Consider the following 27,957-nt stretch of genomic DNA (forward strand, 5'->3'; position numbering starts at 1 on the left):
CCGAGGAGCCATCAAGAAGTTCATTGGCTGGCAGCTTGCCAGGTGGGGCCAGAAAAGGATCTCAGCAGGGTCTTTTCACCCACCGTCAGCTTCCTACCAGGCGCCACATTTTCTGTTCATGGTGTCTCCTGTTAGGAAGAGATGGTATGATTCTAATCTTTGGGGACTATCGGCTGGTATATCAGTTTGTTTGGAAGCCCTGAGGAAAATGAGGGGCATATTTTAAAGATATACAGATTTGGGCTGGAGCTAGAAAACTCAGGAACATTCAAGAATATTCTCAGCATCTCCTCCTCTTTTGTACCTCCAGTAACTGGCTTCTTCGCTTCTATGTATTTCCTATTCATAACTTGGCTTGCAAGTAGCTTTGGTTTGCCATGGCCCTAATTCCAATTTATGGCATCCTTATTTTTTTCAGTTCCACTGGTAAATTCACTCCATAATTCTTAGCTGAAATTCCCAGTCCATGGCCAGCCTGGTGATTGGCTGCCGTTGGATCCAGTGTCCACTCTAGTCCAATCAGCTCTGTGCTGGTGGGTCAGATGGCTTAAAACTTGGCCACTTAAGCAACACAGTCCACGGGGAATGGGTTGCAGGTATTCTGGGGTTAATCAAGAGAGGGATTCAGAGTCACGGATTGTCTCAGCCACCGAGAATGAGGCGTGAATCACATTGGAGGAGGTTATTACACAAAGAAAAAGATTGTATTGTCTTCTTAGTCAATATCCCTGGTGAAATTAGAGGCATAGCTTGAGACTGGTGACAGTGCAACATAGACCTTCAGGAGCTGCTTTGAGGACTGGCCTGCCCAGATGCCTGCTGTTAAGCCAGCAGCCCCCTCACTCCGGCCCCTGCCATCTTGACAGATGGAGCTGCCATGGTTTTAGGGACACTCAGCAGGGCATCTGGGTTGGTCCCTCCCACATGGACCTTGTAAAGTTGCTATTCAGGGGAACCTGGTATCGTTTCAGGCAAAACACAGAACCATATTAGCATTTCTAAGCCCCCTGCCCCAGCCGTCTCCCTGGAACATTTGGGCTTGTCGCACATTCCAGGAGGGAGCAGGAGCACAGCTGCAGCCACAGCTGCCAGGAACAGGCCTGGGCTCCCGCCCTGTGTGGGGGGAGGGCAGAGGCTGAGGGCTTCCTCTGGGGGCCCTGAGTAAGCTCACCCTCACCCCACCTCTCTGACTTCATCCATGCAAGGCCGCTTGGCCAAGAGCCCAGGCAGGGTGAGGGGCTGTCTCCCAGACCAGGCCTGGGCTGCCTAGCAGAGGTGGGGGAGGGGGAGCTTCAGGCCTAGCCCAACTCTCCAGAAACCAGGGGGTAGCCTGCTGAGCTCTGAAATGCCAGAAGTTTAAGAAAAGAGGGAAGGGGGCAAGAGGTGGTGGTGGTAGTGGTACTTTGCTATTTAAAGGTAGAAGAATGCAAGGAAGTAAAACTTTTTTTCTCCATTTGTTCTTTGGCGACCCCATTGGAGAATTCCAGGAGACATGCAGGATGACATCATGTTTTACAACTGAGAAATCTCAGTAATTCTGTAAAATGGAGTCCCTGCCTGCTCCATGTTCCTGATGGAAGCTGCTTTATATTTATGTGCTTAAAGCTGTATTTTATGCCACATTTAAATGAGGGTTTAATAATCTTAATTATCTACCAAAAGTAGATTACGACGCATGAAGATCACATAAAATGAACTTCACTTCTCAGCATCACAAACATTTGGAATACAAAAAGTCCAGGGATGGATATTAGAAGTAAGAAAAGTACAAAAGAGGTTTGCTTAAAAATAACAAAAAATTAAAAAAAAAACGGATCCCCCCTCCCCCCAATCCAAATAATCGTGGTCTAGGTAACCATCGGGGTAAATGCTTCCTTTGCTCACTCCTGTAATAAGAATGAGCACACGCAGAACTGTATGTCCAAGTGTTTGCCAGAGACGCTCACATGCATCACACACACAAGCACATACACCCACAGGGACAGACGCACAGCCAGGTTGTGGTGGTTCTAGGCACTTCATATCCACGTTCTTAAGTCTGCCACCTTCCCATTACATTTAACAAGTTACTTCTTTGGCGGCAGGACGTTTTCTTCGAAGAAGCCCTCATTGACAACATTCCCCGCTGGGAAGTATCTGGCCACCACAAAGGAGGACCCGTCACTTGCGGACGCCTTCCCCACGCCCATCTTCTTTGTGTTCTTCCATACCATGGCCGTGAAGTGTCCTGTAGGGGAACGGGCAGAGGGAGAGGGACACGGCTGAATTAGCAGAGCCTGAAGAAGGATGTGGCAGGGGATTGTTGAACCCCTGTACCATCTTGCCAGGCTCAGGTCAGCATGGTCTTCACAGACCCCCTGCAGGGGAAGGAGAGAGAAAACACTCTGACTGCCTGACTTCTTTTTTTTTCCCCCAAGATGGAGTCTCGCTCTGTAACCCAGGCTGGAGTGCAGTGGTGTGATCTTGGCTCACTGCAACCTCCACCTCCTGGGTTCCAGTGATTCTCCTGCCTCAGCCTCCCAAGTAGCTGGGACTACAGGTGCATGCCACCACGCTCAGCTAATTTTTTTGTATTTTTATTAGAGATGAGGTTTCACCATGGTCTCGAACTCCTGACCTCAGGCGATCCACCTGCCTCAGTCTCCCAGTGCTGGGATTACAGGCGTGAGCCACTGTGCCTGGCCAGACTGCCTGAATTCTAAAGCAGGTCCTTTCTATCAGCCACACAAACCTTACCCACCTCACCACCTTCCAACAGTCTCCCAGAGATCACGACAAAGCCCAGTGGCCCCAACAATTAGGATGCCACTCTACTGCCTACTGCCTGTGTCTAACCCTGTCCCCAAGCGGTAATCTTGAAGCTCTCCAGTGATCCCCTTTTGTCTTCATCTAACTTGACACCTGAGGAACACTTCCTACTCTTCTCCTTTTCAAGGCACCCCTCCCCCTTTTGGTTTCTAGGATGCCACAGTCTCTTGCCATTCCTCCTGTCTCACTGCCTCCTCTTCCGCCTCCTCGCCCTCACTTATAGATATTGAAGGACCCGCACTTCCCAGGGCTCAATCCTGGGCTCTTTTTTCTTTTTCCTCTAAGCTCTCTTTAGGGAATTTCATCTTCCCTGGCTCCGAAATTTATTTCTCCAGCTCAAATCTCTGCTCTGTGTTCCAGACATAACTAATTACTGGACATTTCCACATGGATGACTCACAGGCATCTCAGATTTAACCTTTCCAAACCTCACTCCCAGTTTTTGTCCCCCTAGATTTATTCCTCTCCCAGTCCTCCCATCTCCATCAATGGTACCTCCATGCGCACACTGCCGGGGGGAGTCTGCATCCCTCCTCTTCTTCCTTTTCCCCACAACAACCTAGCATTCAGTCTTGAAGAATCCAACTCTAAAATGCATCTCAGGTCCACCCACTCCCAAACCCTTGGTCCCAACTGCAAACTTTTCTCACATGGACCATTGCAATAGCCTCCTGACTGGTTCTATGGCATCCACCTTGGCCCCTCAAAATCATTTTCTTTTTTTCTTTTTTTTTTTTTTGAGACGAGTCTTACCCTGTCACCCAGGCTGGAGTGCAGTGTCATGATCTCAGCTCACTGCAACCTCCACCTCCTTGGTTTAAGTGATCCTCCCACCTCAGCCTCCCAAGTAGCTGGGACTACAGGTGTGTGCCACCACGCCCAGCTATTTTTTTTGTATTTTTAGTAGAGACAAGGTTTCACCATGTTGTCCAGGCTGGTGTTGAACTCCTGACCTCAGGTGCTCTGCCCACCTCGGCCTCCCAAACTGCTGAGATTACAGGCGTGAGCCTCATTTTGTACTTAGTATTCAGAGTGACCATTCTGAGATATAAATCATATCTATTTACTTCCCTGCTTAACAATCCTTCACTCGCTCCCCAATGCACCTAGAATGAAAGTGAATCCTTTGGTGCAGTGGCCTCCTCTCCATTCGTTGAACACACTAGAGTATGTCCCACCTCAGAGCCCTTGCACATTTTTTTCTTCTGTTTTCCTTCTTTCTTCTTCTCTTTTTTCTTCTCTCCCTCCTTCCCTTCCTCTTCTCTTTTTCTCTTCTCTTCTCTTCTTTCTGACAGGATCTCTGTCACCTAGGCTGGATGGAGTTCAGTGGCATGATCATAGCTTACTTCAGCTTCCACCTCCAGGGCTCAGGAGACCCTCCCACCTCAGCTTCCTGAGTAGCTGGGACCACAGGCACATGCCGCCACTGCTGGATCATTTTTCAAAAAGTATTTGTAAGGCCGGGCGCCGTGACTCACGCCTGTAATGCCAGCACTTTGAGAGGCCGAGGTGGGCAGATCATCTTAGGTTGGGAGTTGGAGAGCAGCCTGACCAACATGGAGAAACCCCATCTCTACTAAAAATACAAAATTAGCCGGGCATGGTGGTGCATGCCTGTAATCCTAGCTAATCGGGAAGGGTGAGGCAGGAGAATTGCCTCAGTTTCCCAAAGTGCTGAGATTACAGGTATGATCCACCATGCCCAGCCAAGACACTCTTCTGATGACCAACAGCTTCTTGTCCCTTGGTCTTAGCCTAAATATCATTTGTTCAAAGAAGTCGTTTGCAAACACCCTTTTATTTATTTATTTATTTTTGAGACGGAGTCTCACCGTTGCCCAGACTGGAGTACAGTAGCGTGATCTCGGCTCACTGCAGCCTCCACCTCCCATGTTCAAGCAATTCTCCTGCCTCAGCCTCCCAAGTAGCTGGGATTACAGGTGCACGCCACCATGCCCGGCTAACTGTTGTATTTTTAGTAGAGATGGGTTTCACCATACTGGTCAGGCTGGTCTTGAACTCCTGACCTCAGGTGATTCACTCGCCTTGGCCCAGCCAAGTATTGGGATTACAGGTGTGAGCCACCATGCCCAGCCTGTAAACACCCTTTTATTTACCAAACATCTCCCTCCCAAGATATTCTTACCACACCATTTTTTCCCCTATGTACCATTCTTCCCATTTGTGTGATGCATTTGCTTGATTACTTGGTTACTGTTTGGCTCCTTCACCAGGCTATGTGTCCATATGGGCAGAGGCCAAGTTTGTTTTAGTCACCAAAATACACCCAGTACCTTGGCATAGCCTGGCACATGAAAAGTGTAAAATAAACGTTTGAAAGAATGAGTGGAACTGATGAATAAAAGTAATATAGAAGATCCATCTTGGACTCCAGTTCTGCCTTCACTAGAAGTGCAGCATTCTATGTTTTGAGCTTTTTTGAGACTTCGACACATTACAGCCTCGTTCAAATCCTTCTGCTCTGAGCCAAACATCTCAGTTCCTTTTCAAGCTACTGCTCCACCCTCCAGACACCACTAGGTCTTGCTGAGGCCTCTTAGCATCAGTCTCCCGTTTCTCAGGCTTCCTGTCCTTCACTCGCTTGTCCTTTCAAGCTACGAACATAGCTTAGCTTCCAAATCTCCTCCCATTTGGGAGTCAAAGAGTTGATGCTGTAATGCATTCTTTGCTCAACGATCATACATTCTTTTTTTTTTTTTTGAGACAGAGTCTCTCTCTGTTGTCTAGGCTGGAGTGCAGTGGCGCGATTGTAGCTCACTGCAACCTCTGCCTCCTGTGTTCAAGTGATTCTCATGCCTCAGCCTCCTGAGTAGCTGGGACTACAGGTGAGCACCATCACGCCCAGCTAATTTTTGTATCTTTAGTAGAGATGGGGTTTCGCCATGTTGGCCAGGCTGGTCTCAAACTCCTGACCTCAAAGTGATCTGCCTGCCTCAGCCTCCCAAAGTGTTGGGATTATGGGCGTGAGCCACCATGCCTGGCCTAAATTCTTATTTCTTGAGGAGTAGAGGCGGATGTTCATCCCTTCCATCTTTATGGTTTAGCATTTACAGAGATCAATGAGACATTTATTTTCTGTGTCACAGGATAGCATTCATTTGCTAAAGCAACACTGAAGAGATTGTTCCCTCCTAAATATCTGGCTTATGATTGGGCAAGCTATGTGAGGGCACGTGCCACATCTGTTTTATTGATCACCATATACCTAGTGTTTAGCACTGGGCCTGGCACATAGTAGATGCTCAATAAACATTTGATGAGGAAAGGAAGAAACGCAGGGAGGGAGGAGGAAAGTCATGATCAGAGTATCTAAGATTCCCATAGGGTGGTTAAGAAAGAAAAAGGGCAACCACTTCACACTCAGTAGGATGGTTACTATGAAAAACAGAAACAAAAATAATAGAACATAACAAGTTTTGGCAAGGAAGTGGAGAAACTGGAACTTTTGTGCACTGCTGATGGGAATGTAAAATGGCACAGCTGCTCTGGAAGACAGTATGGCAGTTCCTCAAAAAATTAAACATAGAATTGCAATGACTCAGCAATTCCATTTCTAGGTATATACCCAAAAGTACTGAAAGCAGGGATTCAGATATTTATACACCCATGCTCCTAGCAGAGAGGTTGAAAGATTGGCCCAAAGTCACATAGCCCGGCCGGGCGCAGTGGCTCACGCCTGTAATCCCAGCACTTTGGGAGGTTGAGGTGGGCGGATCACTTGAGGTCAGGAGTTCGAGACCACCCTGGCCAATGTGATGAAACCCCGTCTCTACTAAAAATAGAAAAATTAGCCAGGTATGGTGGCACACGCCTGTAATCCTAGCTACTGGGGAGGCTGAGGAAAGAGAATTGCTTGAACCTGGGAGGCAGAGGTTGCAATGAGCAGAGACTGTGCCATTGCACTCCAGCCTGGGTAACAGAGTGAGACTCCATCTTGAAAAAACAAAAAACAAAAAAAACCCACAAAGACACACAGCCCAAGTGTCCATCAACAAATGAAAGGATAAGCAAAATGTGGGATATATATATATATATATATATATGTATATATGTGTATATATATGTGTGTGTGTGTGTGTGTGTTTAACAGATATTATTCAGCTTTAAAAAGAAATTCTGAGGCCGGGCGTAGTGGCTCATGCCTGTAATCCTAGCACTTTGGGAAGCTAAGGCAGGTGGATCACCTGGGGTCAGGAGTTTGAGACTAGCCGGGCCAATGTGGTGAAACCCCCTCTGTACTAAAAATATAAAAATTAGCTGGGCATGGTGGTGGGTGCCTGTAACCTCAGCTACTTGGGAGGCTGAGGCAGGAGAGTCGCTTGAACCTGGGAGGCAGAGGTTGCAGTGAGCCAAGACTACACCACTGCACTCCAGCCTGGGCGACAGAATGAGACTCCATCTCAAAAAAATAAAAAATAAAAAAATAAAAATAAAAAAGAGACTGGGTGTGGTGGATCATGCCTGTATTCTCAGCACTTTGAGAGGCCAAGGTGGGTGGATCAAGAGGTCAGGAGTTCGAGACCAGCCTGGCCAACATAGTGAAACCCCATCTCTACTAAAAAAAAAAAAAAAAAAAAAAAAATTAGCTGGGCATGGTGGTGCATGCCTGTAATCCCAGCTACTCGGGAGGCTGAGGCAGGAGAATCGCTTGAACCCGGGAGGCAGAGGTTACAGTGAGCCAAGATCATGCCATTGCACTCCAGCCTGGGCAACAGTGTGAGACTCCATCTCAAATAAAATAAAATAAAATAAAATAAAATAAAATAAAAAGGAATTCTGACACATGCTCTAATATGGGTAAACCTTGAAAACATGATGCTAAGTGAAATAAGACAGACACAAATGGGCAAATATTGTATGATTCCATTTATATGAGGTAGCTAGAATAGTTAAAACCAAAAGTAGAACAATGGTTGTGGTGGGGTGGGATGGAGATGGTTTCAGGATGAAACTGTTCCACCTCAGATCATCAGGCATTAGATTCTCATAAGGAGGGCGCAACCTAGATCCCTTGCGTGAGGAATTCATAATAGGGTTCATGCTCCTATGAGAATCTAACGCCACTGCTGATCTGACAGGAGGCGGAGCTCAGGCAGTAATCTTACTCACCCACTGCTCACCTCCTGCTGTGCGGCCCAGTTCTTAACAGGCCATGGGCCCATACAGGTCCACTGCCCAGGAGTTGGGGTCCCCTGGTCTAAGGGGTACTGAGTTTTAATCTGTGAACATGAAAAGAATTCTAGAGATGGATGGTGGCGATGATTGCATAACAGTGTAAACGTATTTAATCCCACTGAACTGTATACCTAAAATGGTTAAAATGGTAAATTTTCAGTTATATGTGCTTTACTACAATTTCCTTTTTTTTTTTTTTTTTTTTTTTTTTTTTTTTAGACATGGCTTCACTCTGTTGTCCAGGCTGGAGTGCCGTGGTGCAATCATGGTTCACTGCAACCTCAACCTCCTTGACTCAAGCAATCCTCCTACCTCAGCCTCCTGTAACCAGGACCACAGGCACGTGCCACTACACCCAGCTAGTTTTTAAATTTTTTAATTTTTTAATTTTTTGAGATGGAGTCTTGCTCTGTCACCCAGGCTGGAGTGCAGTGGTGCAATCTTGGCTTACTGAAACCTTCACCTCCCAGATTCAAGCGACTGTTGTGCCTCAGCCTCCCAAGTAGCTGGGATTACAGGCGTGCGCCACCATGCCTGGCTAATTTTTGTATTTTTAGTAGAGATAAGGTTTCACCATCTTGGCCAGGCTGGTCTCGAACTCCCAACCTCAGGTGATCCGCCCACCTCAGCCTCCCAAAGTGCTGGGATTACAGGCGTGAGCTGCCGTGCCCAGCCTAGTTTTTAAATGTTTTTGTAGAGATGGGGTCTTGCCATATTGTCCAGGCTGGTCTGGAGCTCCTGGATGAAGGGATCCTCTTGCCTTGGCCTCCCAAAGTACTGGAGTTACAGGAATAAGCCACCACACCAAGCCTATTTTACTAAAAAATTAAAAAAAGGAAGTGGGAGAGAGAGGAAGAGACTGGTGTACACACTCTTCTAGTTCTTTAGGGAAGAGACAAAGTTGGTCCTTCCCATTGCATCCTGTGTATGGTAAGGACTGAAATAAATGTTTGTAGATTAAATTCTATTTTTTCTCCTGTAGTTAAACTCCATTTAAAACTTTTTTTTTTGAGACAGTCTCACTCTGTTGCCCAGCCTGGACTGCAGTGGCAGGATCTCATGTCACTGCAACCTCCACCTCCTGGGTTCAAGTGATTCTCCTGCCTCAGCCTCCTGAGTAGCTGGGATTACAGATGCATGCCACCACATCCGGCTAATTTTTGTATTTTTGGTAAAGACAGGTTCACCATATTGGCCAGGGTGGTCTCGAACTCCTGACCTCAAGTGATCCACCCGCCTTGGCCTCCCAAAGTGCTGGGATTACAGGCATGAGCCACCATGCCCAGCCATTTAAAACATTTTAAAACTTAGCTATAATTTATTTCTTTGTCTACATTCACAGAGGACTGAAAGTTACTAAATTGTTTATGAAAATAATCAAATATAAACACGAATCCATATAGTTGACATGATACAACTGAAGCAAGAATGAAAAGAAAACAAACCCTAAGTACAATTATGCATATTTGCCACTATCTTTAAACTTGTATTAACTGCTGTTTAATAAACTCTGGTTTCCACCCAGAATAGAGGATAAAGACTGCTTGCCTATTTGCCCTTGGTTCTTAATACATTTGGGTCACAGCTCCAGGATCTCGGCAGCCTGGTGTCCCTACTTCTACAGGCCGTTTCCAAAGGCTCAAGTCCTTTCTCACACTAGCCTGCTCTCGCAGGAGACCACATGCTTGGGCCATCGACCCTCCCACTCTCTGTCTCCCAGAAAAGGAAGAAGCTGCCATTTATCCACTAGTTGCCAAGAAAATAATTAGACACAAAGTGCACATGAGCAGCACGAGTGCCTGTGGCAGCCTTTTCCAAGCTGATGAAGCTGAGCAATCTTTCTTCTCGTGGGGGAGGTTTCTGTCTGCACAGAGGGAATTAAGCTGTGGGTATTCAGAGATGAATTAAATGACACAATTTCCTTAGCAACCATCAAATACACACTGGTTTCTAACTCTAGTCCACTAACGAAGGTTCCTTTTTCTTTTTCCTAAAGGGATGACATCCTCTTTCCTGCTGTGAATCAAACTCCCTAGAATATATCTTTGAAAAACACACCAAATATGTCACAGTATATCCTCGCAAGGGAATAATGTGCAGAGGTAAGAAAGAATGAGCGAGCACTATTTGTATGCTGTGGCACAATCTCTGACAAGCATAAAACAGGTCATACGCTCTGACACCAGCGTGCGGAAAAGGGAAAAGAGAACATCTATACACACATGCTGGTGTAAGCACAGGATAACTCCGGAATGATTCACAGGAAATTGGTATCTCTGGTTGTCTCTTGGGCAGGAAAGTGCTAGGGGTCAGGGCTGGAAAGAAGACTTTTCACCTTTGACAGCTCTCAGTGTTCATATCATATAAAAATATTATTCATCAGGAGGCTAAGGTGGAAGAATCGCGTGAACCTGAAAGGTGGAGGTTGCAGTGAGCCGAGATTGTGCCACTGCACTCAGCCGGGGCAACGGAGTGAGACTCGGTCTCAAAGGGGGGGGAAATATATATATATATATATATATATATATAATATATATTATATGATAAGACATTATTTCTCTTCACTCAGCACACAGCAGTGACTGACCAGCATCCTTCATCACAAGATGCTGGCCTGGCCTCGGTGGGGCTGGGGGTGGGGATGGATTATAGGGTATTTCTTTCTATTTTTTTTTTTTTGTTTGTTTGTTTTGGAGACAGTCTCACTCCTCTGTCACCCAGGCTGGAGTGCAGTGGCGAGATCTTGGCTCACCACAACCTCCGCCTCCAGGGTTCAAGCAGTTCTTGTGTCTTAGCATCCTGAGCAGCTGAGATTGCAGGCACGCATCACCACACCCGGCTAATTTTTGTATTTTTAGTAGAGACGGGGTTTCACCATGTTGGCCAGGCTGATCTTGAACTCCTGACCTCAAGTGATCTGCCTGCCTCGGCTTCACAAAGTACAGGGATTACAGGTCTGAGCCACCGCACCTGGCCAAAGGGTATTTCAAAGGCTCTTTCACCTACAACAAGGACTCATGTCAGGGAATCCATGAACAGAGATGCAGCAAGGAGGAGTTGCAGACAGGGTCTGGGGGAGGCTGAGGCAGGATGGGCATGAAGATCTTTAAGGGTCCTGCAAGCCCCCATTATGACACCACCCAAAATCTCACTCCTGTCTTAGGATCAGGCTCTGGATGCCCCCAGGCACTGCCTGTTGGTATCTGGAACAGCACAAGGGCTGGCCGCTCTGGGATTTTCCTCTTTAGGGGTGGGGACAGTAGGGCAATGAGTGAAACGAGTAGTCAGTGATCATGGAAAGTTGGGCTCTGACTCTTGCGAGATTCCGGTTTTGGAGTGGGAGTGCTGGAAAAAGCATCAGATCAGGGACGGAAGGCATGAGAAAGGCTGCTTCCCTTTTCTAGGCCTCAGTTTCTTCCTCTTCAAAATGGGTAGAATAAAGCCCTACTTTCTTTTTTTTTTTTTTTTTTGGAGACAGAGTCTTGCCCTTGTTGCCCAGGCTGGAGTGGGCGATCTCCGCTCACGGCAACCTCTGCCTCCCAAGTTCAAGTGATTCTCCTGCCTCAGCCTCCTGAGTAGCTGGGATTACAGACACCTGTCACCACACCTGGCTTTTTTTTTTTTTTTTTTTTTTTTGCATTTTCAGTAGAGACAGGATTTCACCATGTTGGCCAGGCCTGTCTTGCTCTTGACCTCAAGTGATTCACCTGCCTTGGCCTCCCAAAGTTTTGAGATGACAGGCATGAGCTACTGCGCCTGGCCAAACCCTACTTTCAAATGGTATCCTGATGCTTACGTGGCAGTGGAGGCACCTTTTTTTTTTTTTTTTTTTTTTTTTTTGAGACGGAGTTTTGCTCTTATCGCGCAGGCTGGAGTGCAAAGGCATGATCTCGGCTCACTGCAACCTCCACCTCCCGGGTTCAAGTGATTCTCCTGCCTCAGCCTCCCGAGTAGCTGGGATTACAGGCATGCACCACCATGCCCAGCTAATTTTTGTATTTTTAGTAGAGATGGGGTTTCACCATGTTGGCCAGGCTAATCTTGAACTCCTGACCTCAGGTGATCCACCCGCCTTGGCCTCCCAAAGTGCTAGGATTACAGGTGTGAGCCACCGCACCCAGCCCATGGAGGCACTTTCTAATTACCGCGTGGTGCGCACACACACACGCAGAGTGCTAGTTAATAACTTGCTCGGACACATGTCCGATTGCTGAAGAATCTTGCTCATGAGAAAAGCAAATCCAGAAGCTATGAAATAAGAAGTCTTCTGGACACCATCTCTATTAAAAGAAGACAAGATCCTGCCTACACATCCTTAATCAATAGCAGGAGCTTGTTACTGCTTCCTCCCCACACCCTTAGGTATCCTTGCCCCAGAATCACCTATTCACACTCAAAGCCCTGCCAGCCCGGCCTGGAGTCCTGCAGGGGTTAGTGGAGAGGAGGAATGCCTCAGCAGATGCTTCTGCCTCTGCCCCAGAGTCCCAGGAACAATGCAATGCAACATGGTTGCAGAAACCCCCACCCAGAAGGGCGGGCAGCAAACCACAGGAAACGGTGGCTGGCGCTGAGAACGTGTCACTTCCTGCTTCTGGAGCACCCCTCTAGAGGGTGGAAGGCCGCAAGGCTCTACTTGTGGGTGGAACACGTGAGGTAGGAGGAACAAGGTGGGCAGAGAGTCCCTTTTTCTGTTTTCCTGGCGCCTTTTGGTCAGAGAAACTCCCACCCACTTCTAACACCATCCTGGGCCCCAGAAGTCGGTTTTGAGGAAAGACAAGGAGCCTGGTGAGCCCAGCAAAAGGCAGGGGGAGCCCAGGGCACAGGGCGGCTGCCCAGAAGGATCCCGGGGCACAGGACGGCCACCCGGAGCTTTCGTCAAGGGAAGCCTTTGAGAAGGGAACATGGACCCACAGAAGGTTCCTCCCCGCACTTGAGTCACCGGCTCTCAGGATATCCCTTAGAAGCCACCTTCTCCCTCTCCCCTGGGAAGAGGGGACAGGAATTGACTCAAGTCCACACAGCAAAGGGTGCCAGAGCTAAGACTAGATCCAGGTTCTCTGCACCCCAAGCTCCTGAACTGCAAACTAGTGCAGAAAGGGGAAGAGAGAAAGCCAGGGAGGCCGCAAGGGTGGGGAAGGGTGTGAGGTGTGGAAGGAGGAGTGCCAGCAGCTTGAGCCTTCTCCTGATGGCCCCAGGGAGGCATGGCAGTTGAATCAGGAGAGCACCAGGGGCAGGGACAATTTTAGAAGTATTGAGGCTGCTGGAGAGCAGGATGGATTGCAGAAAACAAGACTAGACACAGGGTGACCAGTTCAGGAATGAAGCTCCAAGCAGCTTTGGAAATCCAGTCTCCTATGACACACTCCAGGAATGGGAAGAGCTCTGAGCTGGTGGGGCAGGATTCAGCAGCTGGTGGCTCTCAGAGGGAGCAGAGCATGTAGCATGGGGAAGCTGGGGATGTGATGCGGAAAGGAGAGCTTTGGTCTCTGGTCAAGGTCAAGCCAGAGAAATATGGAAGAGATTAAACAGGAAGGAAAGGATTGATTTTTTTAGAGGGCTGGTTCCTCTCTGAAGTCAGACACCCAACCTGCATTGCTGCCCAGGGCCAGGCCACTGGTGAGACCCTGCCACTCACCAGTCCCCGAGGTGAAGCCAGGCTGCTGGAAGTTATAGTTCTTGATTTCACTGTACCATCTATCAGCCACCTCCTTTCCTGTGTGGAAATGACATTGTTCTAAAACTCAGCCACAAAATCCACCCACTCCCTATTCCCTGCATTTTCTCCCATCAGCCCCAAGCCACCAATGCGGCAATTAGACATCTGAGAAAGCCCCAGTCAGCTGACGCATCCTGGATGCTGCTTTGCAGACTCAGGGACTCTTGCCCATGAGCATGGCCAGGTTGAAGAGTGGGCCTTCTGCGGGGCTGGGAAGAGCAGTGGCCTGGGGTCAGGGAATCTGCACCTATCCCCTCCAACCCATACACACTGACTTGCTGTGTAATCCTGGGCAAAGCCTTCCCTCTCTGGGCCTCTGTACAATGAAAAGGTTGAATGCAATGTACTACAAGGGCCTTCTGATGATGCTCCGAGTTTCTAGGAGACTATACTGTCATCTCACCCCATTTGCAGCTCTTGAAACATCCATATTTGGAAAGACAATCAGGCTGGTAAGCCACGGATCTCCACTGTGGGCAGGAGGGACCTCACCTGGGGCATCCACTGTCCCCACAGGTGTTGATATGGGCAGGCGTTTCCCTGAGAGCTGCTGCTCTCCGGGCCAGAGCCAGGAGCGGGGACCTCAGAGCAGTCAGTCTCGAATGTGTGCAAGAATCTTGTTAATGGGCAGATTCTGATTCAGTAGGTCTACAGAGGGACCTAGGATTCTGCATTTCTGCTCCCAGATGCTACTGCTGATCATGTTCCACACATCAGCCTCGCCTGGAGAGCATTTAACAAATACTAATGCCTGGGTCCTTCCTCAGACCAACTGTGTCTGTCTCTAGAGGAGAGACTCAGGCATTTTTTGTTTGTTTGTTTGGTTTGTTTTGTTTTCTGAGACGGAGTTTCGCTCTTGTTGCCCAAGCTGCAGTGCAATGGCGCGATCTCAGTTCACGGCAACCTCTGCCTCCCAGGTTCAAGCGATTCTCCTGCCTCAGCCTCCCGAGTAGCTGGGATCACAGGCATGTGCCACCACGCCTGGCTAATTTTTCTATTTTTAGTACAGATGGGGTTTCTCCATGTTGGTCATGCTGGTCTCAAACTCCTGACCACAGGTGATCCACCCACCTCGGCCTCCCAAAGTGCTGGGATTGCAGGTGTGAGCTACTGTGCCCAGCCTGGTATTTTTTTAAAGCTCCACAAAAGATTCCAATGTGCGACCAGAGTAGGGAAGCACTGTCTCAGAGACCACCTACCCAACCCCCTCTCTGTAGAGATGGGAAACTGGGGGCAGAGGAGGGAGGGACCTGCTCAAGGCTCCTGAGGGAGGCTGTGCAAGGCTGGAATGGACCATGTCTCCTGAACCTATGCCCTTCTCCCGGGGCCCATCGAGGGCCACAGCCTGGACTTGGGAAGGAGCCTGCAGGGTGAGGGCAAGGCCTTGGAGGGAGGGGTGGGTAGGGGGTTCCCCAGGAGCTCACACATGCCTCCCAGTGGGGGTGCCAAGGACCACGTTGCACAGGAGCCCTGGCTTAGGCTGTGCTGGGGAAACCAAGAGGACTCGGGGGATCTCCCAGGAATGTGAGGCTGGGGAGGGAGTGAGTCATTCTCCCACTGGTATTTGGAGAAAGCTTCAGAGATCCTGACAGCTCTCCAATATTCTTCCTAAAAAGCCACATCAGGGCTGTCAGGGCCAGAGGGCCAGGAAGCTCAAGAATGTCTGGGCAGCATGGTGGGATCATTCCAGATTGAGACCTTGCATGGAGACATTGTCTTTTCCATTATTATTTTTTTTTCCAAAATGGAAAAAGCTCTATTGCTTTTCTCCTATTATAAAACTAATACACCAGCACTACTGGTAGTGTATCACCAGTACGGTAAGAAAGTAAAATTTCTCAGGAAGAAAATAACGTTTCTCAGTAGCTGGGGATGCTCTGGTGCACACAGAATCAGGCTGAGATTCTGTACAAAAGCGGTCTGTCTCCCCAACCCCCACTCCTCGGCCTGGGAGCTTCTCCGAAAGTGGGGGCCTGGTCAGTCTGACTCATCTCTGTGTCCCTGGCACCCAGCACAGGCCTGGCACTGAGCCAGCCATCAGAGACCTTGTGGTGAACTGAAGTCAGCCTGGGAGCAGATTCAGAGAGCTCTGGTTTTCCTTTCCTTTCCTGGGCCTGTGGCTACACCACGAGGGTGCTGGGGCCAGGAGGCATTTGAGGAGGACTTGTCCTTCTTCCAGCTCCCGCAGAGAGGAGAGGAGCTGAAAATGCGACCCACCTGTCTGATCATAGGATGCCCATGCAAGGTTCTCCCCACACTGGCCGCGGCTGGACTCCGGGCTGTGCTTGAGGATCCTCGTGCTGGCCAGGGCCTCAGAATACCTGCAGAGTTCACAGCGCCTCCTCAGAGCAGGTGCAGTTCAGGGAACCCCCAAAGTATGTGCCCCAAGCTAGTGTGGCTGAGCTTCCTTCCCTGCCCCGGGCTCACAGAGGAGCACCACTCTTGCATGATTTCTGAGCCTCCCAGCAGTCCCATTCCACAGAGGAACAAGTCGAGGCTCAGGGGAACCAAAAGGACCTGCCCAGGTGAGTGAGACAGTGGTTATTCAAGTGTGGTTGTATCTGATCCCAAAACCCGGTCCCCAAAACCATGCAGGGCCCCCCAGCCTTTTTTTTTTTTTTGAGATGTTGTCTCACTCTGTCACCCAGGCTGGAGTGCAGTGGTGCAATCTTGGTTCACTGCAACCTCCACCTCCCGGGTTCAAGCAATTCTCCTGCCTCAGCCTCTCGAGTAGCTGGGACTACAGGCCCATGCCACCACACGTAGCTAATTTTTGTATTTTTAGTGGAGACAAGGTTTCACCATATTGGCCAGGCCAGTCTTGAACTCCTGACCTCAGGTGATCCGCCCGCCTTGGCCTCTGAAAGTGCTGAAATTACAGGTGTGAGCCATCGTGCCTGGCCACAGGGCCCCTTTGTGACTGCAGTAGCAGCACATGAAGGGCCAAGTTACCCGGATGTGCTAGGGGACTCACTGTTGAGCCTCCTGGTTGAGCTTCTTGCAGAGCTTCAGTGGGGGGACGCCGTGCTTCTGCCGGTACTCATTGTGGGCCTTCAGGACCTCATTATGAAACTGTTTGGAAGCTGGAATGATCGCAAAATGGAGAATGGCTCAGTGCAGAGAAAACACTCATCAAAAGTATAATGGCATGCTGAAAGCAACACCTAGCTCAAACCTTAGGCCATGTGGACAGGCTGCTGCTCCCCTCCAACACCTGGCACCCCAGCCAAGTGGCCCTGCTCCACGCCACTGCTCATCCTACCTGGCATCGCGCTCCACATCTCTGCACATCTAAAGCCCGTGGATCATGTGGGGCCTTATGGGCCCTGTTAGGCATTTAGGTCTTTATCCAAGGCAATGGGAAGCCACTGAAAGGGAGCAGGGCAGTGAGCTCCACGTGTTTCTCAAAGACCTTGCTGGCTGCTGAGTGGAGGATGCACAGAAACACAGAGCGGATTTGGGGACCTGGACAGTCAGCAATAGGACTTCGGAAGTAAAATATCTGAAGGAGACCGGGTATCTCAGGCTGGACCTAGGGAGAGCAGAGGGGACTGGAATGGGCCAGAGCTGGGAGTCCAGAAAGAGGCCTCCTGGCTGGGGAGGAGGGCACCTATGCTGGGTGGGTGAAGCCAAGGAGACAGAGAGACAGACAAAGAGATGAGGGAAGGACAGCCCTGGGGAAGCAGAGTGTGAGGGCGAGTTTTAGGTGCTGACTTGACTGAATTAAGGAATACCTCGAGAATTGGTAAAGCATTATTTTGGGGTGTGTCTGTGAGGGTGTTTCCAGAGGAGACTGGTGTGTGAGTCTGAGTGGGGAAGATCTACTCTCAACCTGGGTGGGTGCCATCTAATCAGACAACCTGGGGACCCACAGAGAAACCTGCTGCAGGGGCAGAGCCACCACAGAGTCCCCACTAGGACAGTGCCTAATGGAGCTGTAGAAGTGCAGCCGCCCCAAGACCCCAGAACTGTGGAGCTACCAGCATGTAACGCCCGCCTGGGAAGGCTGCAAGCACGAGGCTTCCACCCGAGAGAGCTGAAGCTGGACAGCCCTAAGCCATGGGGGTGGGGCTGCCTGAGGCCCTGGGGCCCAACTCCCACTCAGCATGCCCAGGAGGCAGGAGAGGGAATCAAAGAGGATTATTCTCCAGCCTTCAGATTGAATGTTTTCCCTACTGGGTTGTGGACTTACTTGGGACCGGTTACTTTCTTTCCTATTTCTCCCTTTTGGAATGAGAGTATCTATCCTATGCCTGTCCCACCAACATATTTTGGAGTAGATAACTTCTTTTGATTTCACAGGCTCACAGCTGGAAGGAATATGTCTCTGGGGGAATTGTGCCTTGACTCTCACCTGTATCTAATTTAGATGAGACTTTGGACTTTGAGTTGGTGCTGGAACAAGTTAAGACTTGGGGCTATTGGGATGGAGTGAATATATTTTGTAAGTGGGGAGGACATGAGTTTTGGGGAGCCAGGGGCAGAATGCTTTGGTTTGAATGTCCCCTCCAAAACTCATGCTAAAATTTAATTGTCAATGTAACCATGCGGAGGAGTGAGATCTTTAAGAGGTGATTAGAGGGCATTATCACAGGACTGGGCTCCTGGTAAAAGTATGAGTTTGGGCTGATCTTCTCCCTGTCGTGAGTGCTTACTTGCCCTTCTGCTCTTCCATGGGATAATGCAGCACGAGGGCCTCGCCAGATGCCAATGCCATGCTCTTGGACTTCCCAGCCTCCAGAACTGTGAGCCGAATAAACTGTTTTTTAATAAATTACCCAGTGTAATTTATAGCAGCAGAAAATGGACTAAGATGCAGAATAGGAGAAGAGTGTAGCAAAGAAAGTGGAATTGGTGGGAGGGTGAGTGGTATGATCAGCAGGCCCAGGGCTGCAGTGGGGGAAGAGGTGAAGCCCATGCCCAATTAGGTCATGATCTCAGAAAGGGCAAAGTCAAGGAGGCTGTGGTTAGGGAGAGAATAAGTAGGTGAAGCCAAAAGCAAGCAAGATCAATAGTGAACAGAAGCCATACCAATTTGGATCTGAAATGATCCCCATCCATCCATCCATCCAACATCCTCCATCCATCCATCCATCCAATATCTTCCATTCATCTATCCATCCACCATTCATCCAACATCATCTATCCATCCATCCAACATCCTCCCTCCATCTACCCACCCATCCACCTAATATCTTCCATACATCTATCCATGCAACATTGTCATCCATCTAACATTACCCATCCATCCAGCATCATTCATCCATACATCTACCATTCATCCAAGGTCCATCCATCTATCCTCCATTTATCTGTTCATCTGCTCTCTGAGTGCTTCCCCTGTGCCATGTCCCATATTGTGTGCTAAAGGTCCAGAGACAAGTCAGCCATGTGTTGCTCTCAAAGAGCTCCCATACGGAAGGGAGGCAGCCTTGTAAACAGACACTAGCAATGTGATAGGTGCCAAGATGCAGGTAAGCACAGGTGCAAAAGGAACTTGGAGATTAACCCAACATGGGATCAGGAAGGAGGCAACTCCCGATATGAGGCCCCAGAAATGTCTGAACAGGGGTTAGCCAGCCAGGCTATGATGAAGACACTGAGCACCATACTCAGGAATCTGGGAGTTCCTTTCTATGGAAATGGGGGTGAGTTGGATGAGTTCTGAGTGAGGGCCACAGAGGGCCCTTATGCTGAATCGGTCCCATTAGGCCACAGGCTTGTCCCTCAAAGACTGGCTGTGGGTAGTGGCAGGAAGGGTGTGAACCATAAAGGAAGTGCCACTCTCTTCCTCTGCCCCAGCTCACCTTTACCGGTGCCTTTCTTCTACTCTGCTGCCTTTCACCCGAGACTGAGGAGATGATGCAACAGGGAGTCCTCGTCCCTTTTCTCATAGCCAGATCTCCCACATCTCCTGGGCCCTCAAGTCAAATCCCATGGAATTTCTGAGGGGACGTGAGGGAAAGAAGACCCAGGGCTTGCCTTCAGTGGGGGTTGGGGGCTGCAGACCCAGGAGCTACAGACCCAGAAGGTGAAGGTAACTGCCGGTCACACCTGCATGGTGGAGCTGTCTGTGGGCCTTCTGAGAAAGAGGAAGTAGACGCTTAGATAAAGAGTACGCGGACCAAGCTCTAGAACCTGGGCTCAGTGAGGCTGTCCAGTGAGGTCCAGTCAGAGTAATGTGGGCAGGGCAGGGATATGGGGGCTCTGAACCCCAGGATTTGTGAGGTTTTGGTTGACAGGCAGAGGTGGGGAGACATGGAGGTGGAAACTGATCATGGGGACAGGCATTAAGGCAGAGGGCGGAGCTACAAGCTGAAGTATCAGGACTTCCTGGCCAACAGACGGACCAAGCCCTTGTCAATAGGAAAAACAAAGATTTCAGGTCTACAGTGGAGAGGAGAAAAGGCAGAGGTGTTGTTTAGCATGTATAGAGTTTCAGTTTTGCAACATGAAAAAGTTGTGGAGCTCTGTTGCATAGCAATGTAAATATACTTAACACTACAGAACTGTACACTTAAAAATGGTTAAGATAATACATTTTATGCTATGCATTTTTACCATGATAAACAAGAAGATTTCAGGGTTAGCATGTTAATGTGGTATTTGGGATAAGGAGTCAGAGAGGCTCTTAAAGAATATCTCATAGGGAAATGCCAGGGGCCATAGCAACTCATGGGACCCAGATGGGGGTCTCGTTGACCAGTTTAAGAAGGGTCAGCTGGGTAGCATGGCCTCCAGGAACCCATGGGTTCTTGGGCCATGGGCTGCTTCCCCAGCCTGGTCCCTGCTTTGTGCAAGAGGCAGTGGTGATTTGAGGTGTGTTGAGGCTGGAAGAGGGGTCTGATGAGGAATTGGTACAAGGATGGGGGATGTTCAGCCTGGAGAGGATCAGCCTCTGGAAGACACGGTGGAGGTCTCTGATGAATTCTGGGGCCCCAGAGGGGAAAGCTGGGCCCAGTGGGTAGAAAGGCAGGATGACAGATTTCAGCTCAGCCTAAGAAAGATCTTTCCTAGTCAAAGCTTTCTGGCGACCAAAAGGAGCTACCTCACAAGGTAGTGAGCTCTCTACCACTGAAGGAATTCAGGCAGGTGAGTCCCTCTTGGAGGGACTCAGGCCTGAGTCAGAGGACCTTCAAGTCCCTTCCAATCCTGAGATCCCATAAGGTCCTGCTGGGGTAGGAGTGAGAGGAGACTAGATGAACAACTGACCCAAGACGTGCAGGAGTTTCCCAAACAAGCTTCTCTCAGGAGACACTGATCAGAACGAGTGTGAGTGTGCGGGAAAGGGCCCGTATAGGTGACACCGCAAAGGTGATGGGGGTCCCCATCTGAGTGGCAGGGTTGTCCAGGCCCATCCTAAAGTCCCTTCTAGCTCCCATGTCCCAGACGGGCCACGGTGGGTCTCGTGGGACACCACAGGAGATGCGTGAGGCTGAGCGGCACGTGCAGCGGTGACCACAAATGCGTCAGGAAAGGAGGACTCCCTGGAGGAGGTGTTCCTGGCTCAGGAAGCATGAATGGAGGAGGCAACAGCACAGAAAGAGCCAGGATGAAGGGACCACGTGTATCCTGGGGCTCTGAAGAGGAGGGGGAGACAGAGGAGTAGGTGGCTTGCTAAGGGGAAGCCAGTTTAAAGGCAGCCTGAGTGCTGGGGTCAGTTTGCACTGGATCCCATAGTGCTGGAGGCCCTCAAGTCTCCTTGGCAGAGAGGGACATATAAGGCTGCTAAAAACTAGGTCACTGCACTTCCAGAATATGGGAAGTAAAAAGAAACAAAAGTGAAAGTTCCTGTGTCCAAGCAAAGCTCAATGCCCAGAAGCTGCAGCTAGGCACTGTGTCCGCCAACGCCAGGCTCCTGAGCCAGGGTTCTCTGGAAGGGGCCAGGAGGTCTTTCTGGTAATCGGTGGTGGGGGAACCCTCTCTCCCCACTCCTGGCTGGGAGGCATAAGGGCCCCACAACCACACCTTGGGCAGCCCCAGGAGTCCCCTCCCACCAGGCAGCCAGTCCTAGCCCAGGTGGCTCCTCTGAGAGGGCCTCCGCCCCAGGGAGGCAAAGTTATCAGTAGCTGCCACACCTAGCAAGAAGCACACCCTACCCCCACCGAGAAAAACCCAAGAATACAGATAAACAGGAGGAAGAAAAAGTCAAAGAAAAGTCGTCCATCTCCCAGTTAGGCAGGGAGAGCCCTCCCAGCCACCCTACGATGGGGGAAGGGCAGGGATGACGTCCTCATTTTGTAGGAGGGTAAACTGAGGCTGGAAAGTCCACACGGCCTCAGAGTGCCAACCCTGAGGAATGAGGAAGACGCAGGCTCACCCATCCCGGGCCTGCTTTCTCCTGCTCTGGCCATGTGCTGGGCCTACGCATGATCTTATTTCTCGCCATCTTCTGTGGGAGCTGCCATGACCTTACCCATGTTTTTTCCTTTCGAATTAGGAAACTGAGGCTTGAGAAGGGAAGTTACCTGCCCAAATTCCCACAACTAGTCCAGATCCTATGCAAAGCCCTGTCCTAAGCCCCCACCCCTCCTCAGGGTCACAGGCGACAAAGGGAATGATGGAAAGAGACAGCGGGTTACTGAGGAGGCCTGGGAGGGGGATCAGGCTCGAGGACAGCTGAGGAAAGCAGTAGAAGAAAATAGACAGGGGTGGCAGCTGCCTTCAGATCTCTGAAGTGAACAAAGGAGAGGAAGGAAGAGAAGAACGAAGGCTTCTCAAGAGCCTCCTCTGTGCCAAGCCCTTTTCCAGCACACCTGGCTGAGGGACCCCAGGGGGAAATCAGGGACTGCAGAGTGCAGGTTACCAGGGGGCCAGACTTGGGACTTAAAATAAAGGTCAGAGCTGCTAAAAGCCCTGGGCCTGGCTCCCCAGGGCTGAGGGAAGGGGCTGGGCTGTCTCTGCTGGGGTGGAGGGTATAGGTGTCCTAAGTGGGGCTGCACTGGGTTCTCGAAGTTCCTTCTGGAGGCCAGGCCTCTACTGCTGGAGGCTCTGTAGAGATTCTGAGGAGGACAAAAAAAAAAAAAAAAAAAAAAAATTAGCCACGCGTGGTGACCCACGCCTGTGGTCCCAGCTACTCGGGAGACTGAGATGGGAGGATCGCTTGAGCCCAGGAGATCGAGGCTGCAGTGAGCCATGATCGCACCACTGCACTCCAGCCTGCGTGACAGAGCAATACCTTGACTCAAAAGAAAAAAAAAAAAAGATTCTGAGGAGGTCTATGCCCCTCCTCTACCATTTAAACTTTTGGCTGAGACAGGCTCTTCCCTCAGCATCTTCCTCCTCTCCTGAGGCCTCCCTGAGCCCAGCCTGACTCACTCTGCCCTCTCCAGGCTCCTCATGAAAGAGCCAGTGACTGTCAGGGCCCAGGGCAGGAATTGTGAACAGGCCCCCCTGTCCCCTTGGCAAACGGCTGGAAAGCAGCCCGGTTCTGCCTTCGGGGCAAAGCTGGTTTTGCTTGTTTATCAGGAAGAAAGAATAAAAAGTTGGCAGTTTAAGAAAAAAAAAAAAGAATGAATTTCAGCTGGGTAACTCCTGCTCTTTAAGCCGGATCCGGGAATTTCAACAGCCAAATCCCCACACTGCCTTTTACTGGCCATGCGATCTTGGACACGTTCCTTCAACACTGTGCCTCCTTTCCCCATACATAAAATAAGAACAGCAGTATCTACCTCACAATGCTGTAGTGAGAGTTAAATGAATTAATCTATGTAAATGCTTTCGAACTGTTCTGGAATATAATGAACAGGTATTAAATGCCAACCGTAATGATTATTATTACCATCGGACAGGGACAGAAACCTTTTGCGCTTTGGCTTTAGAAGAACCTGTTCCTGCTCCTTCCGGGTCAGGTCCCCTCCTGCCCTGCCTTTACATTGACGTTTGATGGCCTTTTTCAGTCCCTCTGAGCTTGGATATTTGCTAAGTGAATGAGTGAGTGAACAAATGAATGAGGTTCTCACTCCAGCACAGTGAAGGCGGGACAGGATTCCTCTCTTCATTACAGATGAGGAAACTGGGGTGTTTGGATGGTGGGGGGCATGCGCATTGTCCAAGACCACACAGAGCCCACATTAGAGCCGGGTATAAGAACGCCCCTCCCTTTACCCCCTCCCCTGCTCCAAATCTCCCACACTTTCCACTTTACGAATTGCTTCCTCTTTTCCAAATGGCAAGAATGATGTCTATGAGGAGTTGCTCAATTGCTTACGGGAACAAGGCACCCCCTCCCCCCAAGCATCAGCCTCCCCTAGGCTGTCCCTCTCCATAGACAGTGGTTGTAATTGAAGGGAAGGCAGCCATTTTCCAGCCCTGCCTGCCTACTGTCACTCAGGCACATCCCTAACCCTCTGGGCCCCAGGTTCCCCATCTGTGTGTGAAGGAAGGATGACATCTGTGGTTTTCATAATATCTTCAAAGCAGGGAAACCCTTCCTTTGAAGGAAACCTTCAATAAAAGCAACAGATGAAAATGAAACTGCTGGGGTTGGCCTGGCCCACATAGCTTCTCCCTGCAGAGGCCTGAGGGTCCCACTCAGTAGAAAACTCCTGGGCTCGTTGGTCCCTAAAGGCCTCTCTGCTCTGATTTCCTCTGGTGCTAGGTGGATGGAGGGACACTAATATTCTTAGAGCTGATGAGAGGGTGTGTGGAAGTCCCCAGTGGGCTAGAGTTCAGGCTGGCAGGGAGCAGGGTGTCAGGGCAAGTGGTCAGTGTGGGAGAGAGGACAGGACACAGTAGGGGAGTCAGAGAGCTGAGTTCAAATTCATTGGCTTGCTTACCGGTCAGTGTGTGAGCTTGGGCAAGGTACTCAACCTCTGTAAATCTATAGAATGAGTTGATAATAACTGCCAGGCGGTGCTGTCACTAATATGGTAACATAGAAAATACTGAGCTCTTTGCCTGGCATGCAGTTGAGATTAATCATTGGTGTCACCAGTATTAGGGACAGGAGGCTTCCACTGAGCCCAAGGTCATTGCCTTTCTCTTCCCCACCACACTTGCTGCACACCAAGTCCCAGCAGAGAAACCACAGCTGGGAGCAGGATCTAGGAGTCTTCGATCACTAGGCCAAGCGTCTTCTGGAATTTCAACTGTGCCAGCTGTGTGATGATTTTACAATAATGCCTGTTATGCCAAGCAGCTCTGGGGTGTATCTGAGGTTAAAGATGAAAAAGAGACTGGCTCCTGTGCAGTGAGGAGGAAACTGAGGCCCAGAAGGGGCAGGGACAGATTCCTTATGATGGTCTTTACAGAAGCACACAGAGCCCCTGTGAGTGCCACCTGCCCTATAGACACAGACAGCAGCCCTGGGCTGATGGCCTGGAACTTCAAGGTTGAGCTTGAGTTGAAGGACCACTGGGCACGGGGTCACCTAGAAAAGTCATTTTCTTTTAGGGACCCTAGGAGAGACAGATATTAATTCTATTCTGGGGGCTCTCGGTTTTCCGGTTGGAGTGGGGGAGATAAATTAAATGCACGTGACTATGAGGGAGAAAGGCCTGGGTCAGAATTCTGCAAGGTCCCTGGGTGTGTGTGTGTGTGTTAGGGGTGGAGGTGGCCTCTGACTCAACCAGTTCTAACCTGCTTTATGCCACTGGCCCCCTTCTGTCCTGAGTGAGAAGTAATCTTCCTCTGAAACCTGCCCAACCCTGCATCTCCAGGCATGGAAGCCATCATCCCATCGTGCAGGCCTCTGACCCTTCCCTCCGCTTCACAATAAGTTGTCACCAAGTCTGCCCAAGGCCACCATCTCACAAATCCATCCCATCCTCCTCTCCAGCCTCCACCCTGCCCTGGATGCCTCTGTCATCTCCTGTCTGTGACCGCGGCAGTCTCCCCCATCCTCCCTCCACCTTCTCTCCATCCATCCGATCTACCCTACACCCTGGCAACGCTCTAGTTACGCTGCTTTCAGATCAGTGCCTTTCCATGGCACCCCAGGTTCCATAAGATGAAGTCTAAATTCCCAAGACCCTCTGGGACTTGACCACCTCCTCCAGGAACCCTCACCAGCTCCCATGCGGAGCAGTCTCCTCACCTTGAGCTCCCACCACCCTTCACCAGCACCTGTCTTGTGGTTTGGATCATTTTCCACCTCTTACTCAAGCCAGATAGTGCCTGTCTACCCCCTACATAGCTTTATGTATTCCTTTCACAATCCAAGTGGATGCACGCCCCAGCACTGGGTCCACAGCTTGATACAGAGCTGCTAGACAGTGCAAGGGAGGGAAGGACGAAGGGGCGAACAGACAGAAGAATGGGCACACAGCTGAATATGAGCAGTTCTGGAAAACCGTGCCTTACATAAGATGCCAGAAACTACTGATTAAGATGTAGCCTAGGCTGGGCACACCTGTAATCCTAGCACTTTGGGAGGCTGAGGCAGGCAGATCATGAGGTCAGGAGTTCAAGACCAGCCTGACCAACACGGTGAAACCCCGTCTCTACTAAAAATACAAAAGTTAGCTGGGCGTGGTGGTGCACACCTGTAATCCCAGCTACTCAGGAGGCTGAGGCAGGAGAATCACTTGAACCTGGGAGGCGGAGGTTGCAGTGAGCCGAGATCGCACCACTGCACTCCAGCCTGGGCAACAGAACGAGACCATGTCTCAGAAAGAAAGAAAAAAAAAAGTAGCCTAAGGGAATTTGTGGATTTTCTCCTAAATCTACAGAGAAAGGAGTTGATTTCCCAAGCAGATATCTCAAAAGACTCGCTCTCATCTGCCATACTTTTGCTCCATCACCATCTGTCATCCTGTTAACTAAATGGCAACCCATTATATCACCTTTCCATACTGTGAAGAACCCCAGGGCTCATACGGCCACCCTCATTGCACAGACGGGGAGGAACAGAGGGAAGGAGCCTTGCTCAGTATCACACAGCCAGTGATTGGCTGGGCCAGGGCTGAAAGCCAGACCTGCCTCTACAGCCTAGGAAGGCTGGTTAGGACCAAGGCCAGGGAAAGCCACTTGCGCCCAGCGCTGGCATCTCCTGAGTCCAGATCTTGGAGGACAGATCCTAGAAGGGACCTAGCCTTACTCATCTGAGGTGGACAATCCGGATGAAGCAGGACTTCTGAATCCTGTTCAACAGCTGTTCTCTAAGAGCCTCCTGTGAGGCAGAAGCAATGCTGAGATAAACACGGCCCCTGGCAGCCAGGGGTGAGGACCCGGTGGGAAGCAGGTCTATGGCTGAACTCTTGTCCCCGGCCCACTACAGGAAGGGCTGCAGCGAGGAAAACACCAGGTTGGGCGCTCCCTCCCGGGGGGAATCACAGATGGGCTCCAGCCCAGGAGCTGAGCCTAGAGGGATGGGGAGATTTTCAGGCTGAGAGTGGGGGTGGTGAAGGCCCGGCAAGGAAACCTAGGGGAAGGGACCTGTGCACCAGCCTCTGGACAGCTCTAGTGTAGGGCGCAGGTAAGGGCTGGGGACCCACTCCCAGGGGCCCGAAGGCAGGACTGGAGTGTGTCCTTTCACTCTGAGGACAATGGTGAGGAAGGTGTTAGGGAGCGACAGGAGGAGAGCTGCGCTGCAGAAAGTTCATCCCGACAGCCACAGTAGAGAGGATGGGGTGCCCCAGGAGAAAGGGAGCCAGACCGAGCCTAGCACAGGGGGAGCCCGGCACGGCGCGGGCGCTCAGGAGAGAAGGAACAACAAATGGATGAGGGGGATGCTCAGGGCTGTCCGAGCGGGGCAAACTGCTTTGCAGCGAGAGCTGTTATCACACTTTGGTGACTTTTCCAACTCTAACTCTGGCCTCCTGAAACAAACCAGAAGCCACGCCTTGGCGGGCCGCGGCGCGCAGCCCCTCAGGGTCGGGAAGCCCAACTTGGCGCGATCCCCGGCTCTCCGGCGGGGGCCTCCCTCGGGCTCGCCTTCCTCCCGGGTTCCCCGGAAACCGCGCCAGGGCACTCCGCCCGCGCGCCCTCCACCCGCAACCCGGGCTCCCGCACTCCCCAGGACCTGGCTTGCGGCCGACGAGAGAGACGGCGAGGTCCGCGAGCGCGGGGTTCCGAACCATTCCGCAGCGGGCGAGCCCGCGGGCTCACCTGACTTGCCCATGGCCGGCTCCGCGCGCTCCTCGCTCCCCGCGGCTGCGCTGCACTGCGCTCCCCCGGCCCAGCGCCGCCCCAGAGCCCAGGACCGGGCTGATGCCGCGGCCCCTCCTCCGGCGCCGCCCGGCCCCCGCCTTATAAGGAGCGACAGCTGAGGGCGGAGGCGCCCGGGGCCACCCCGT

The 27,957-nt window shown here is 50.7% G+C and overlaps 1 protein-coding gene across 2 annotated transcripts; it reads right to left on the reverse strand.

Annotated features, from left to right (window-relative positions):
- Positions 1–1,610: 1,610 nt before the first annotated feature.
- GLIPR2 (GLI pathogenesis related 2) lies at positions 1,611–27,931 on the reverse strand. 2 transcript variants are annotated; one of them, XM_004048013.5, is made up of 5 exons: positions 27,770–27,931; positions 16,695–16,803; positions 15,938–16,041; positions 13,640–13,717; positions 1,611–2,227 (listed from the first exon to the last, which is right to left on the reverse strand). In XM_004048013.5, exons 1-5 carry the CDS (start codon positions 27,780–27,782, stop codon positions 2,067–2,069), a joined length of 465 nt encoding a protein of 154 aa, XP_004048061.1. In that variant the 5' UTR covers positions 27,783–27,931; the 3' UTR covers positions 1,611–2,066. The 2 variants fall into 2 exon arrangements, with proteins under 2 accessions (XP_004048061.1, XP_063552328.1); XM_063696258.1 differs by having other exon boundaries at positions 27,684–27,829.
- Between the last annotated feature and the right edge of the window lie 26 nt (positions 27,932–27,957).

This window comes from Gorilla gorilla, chromosome 13 (genome assembly GCF_029281585.2).
Source record: "Gorilla gorilla gorilla isolate KB3781 chromosome 13, NHGRI_mGorGor1-v2.1_pri, whole genome shotgun sequence".
In the NCBI taxonomy this organism is placed as follows: domain Eukaryota; kingdom Metazoa; phylum Chordata; class Mammalia; order Primates; family Hominidae; genus Gorilla; species Gorilla gorilla.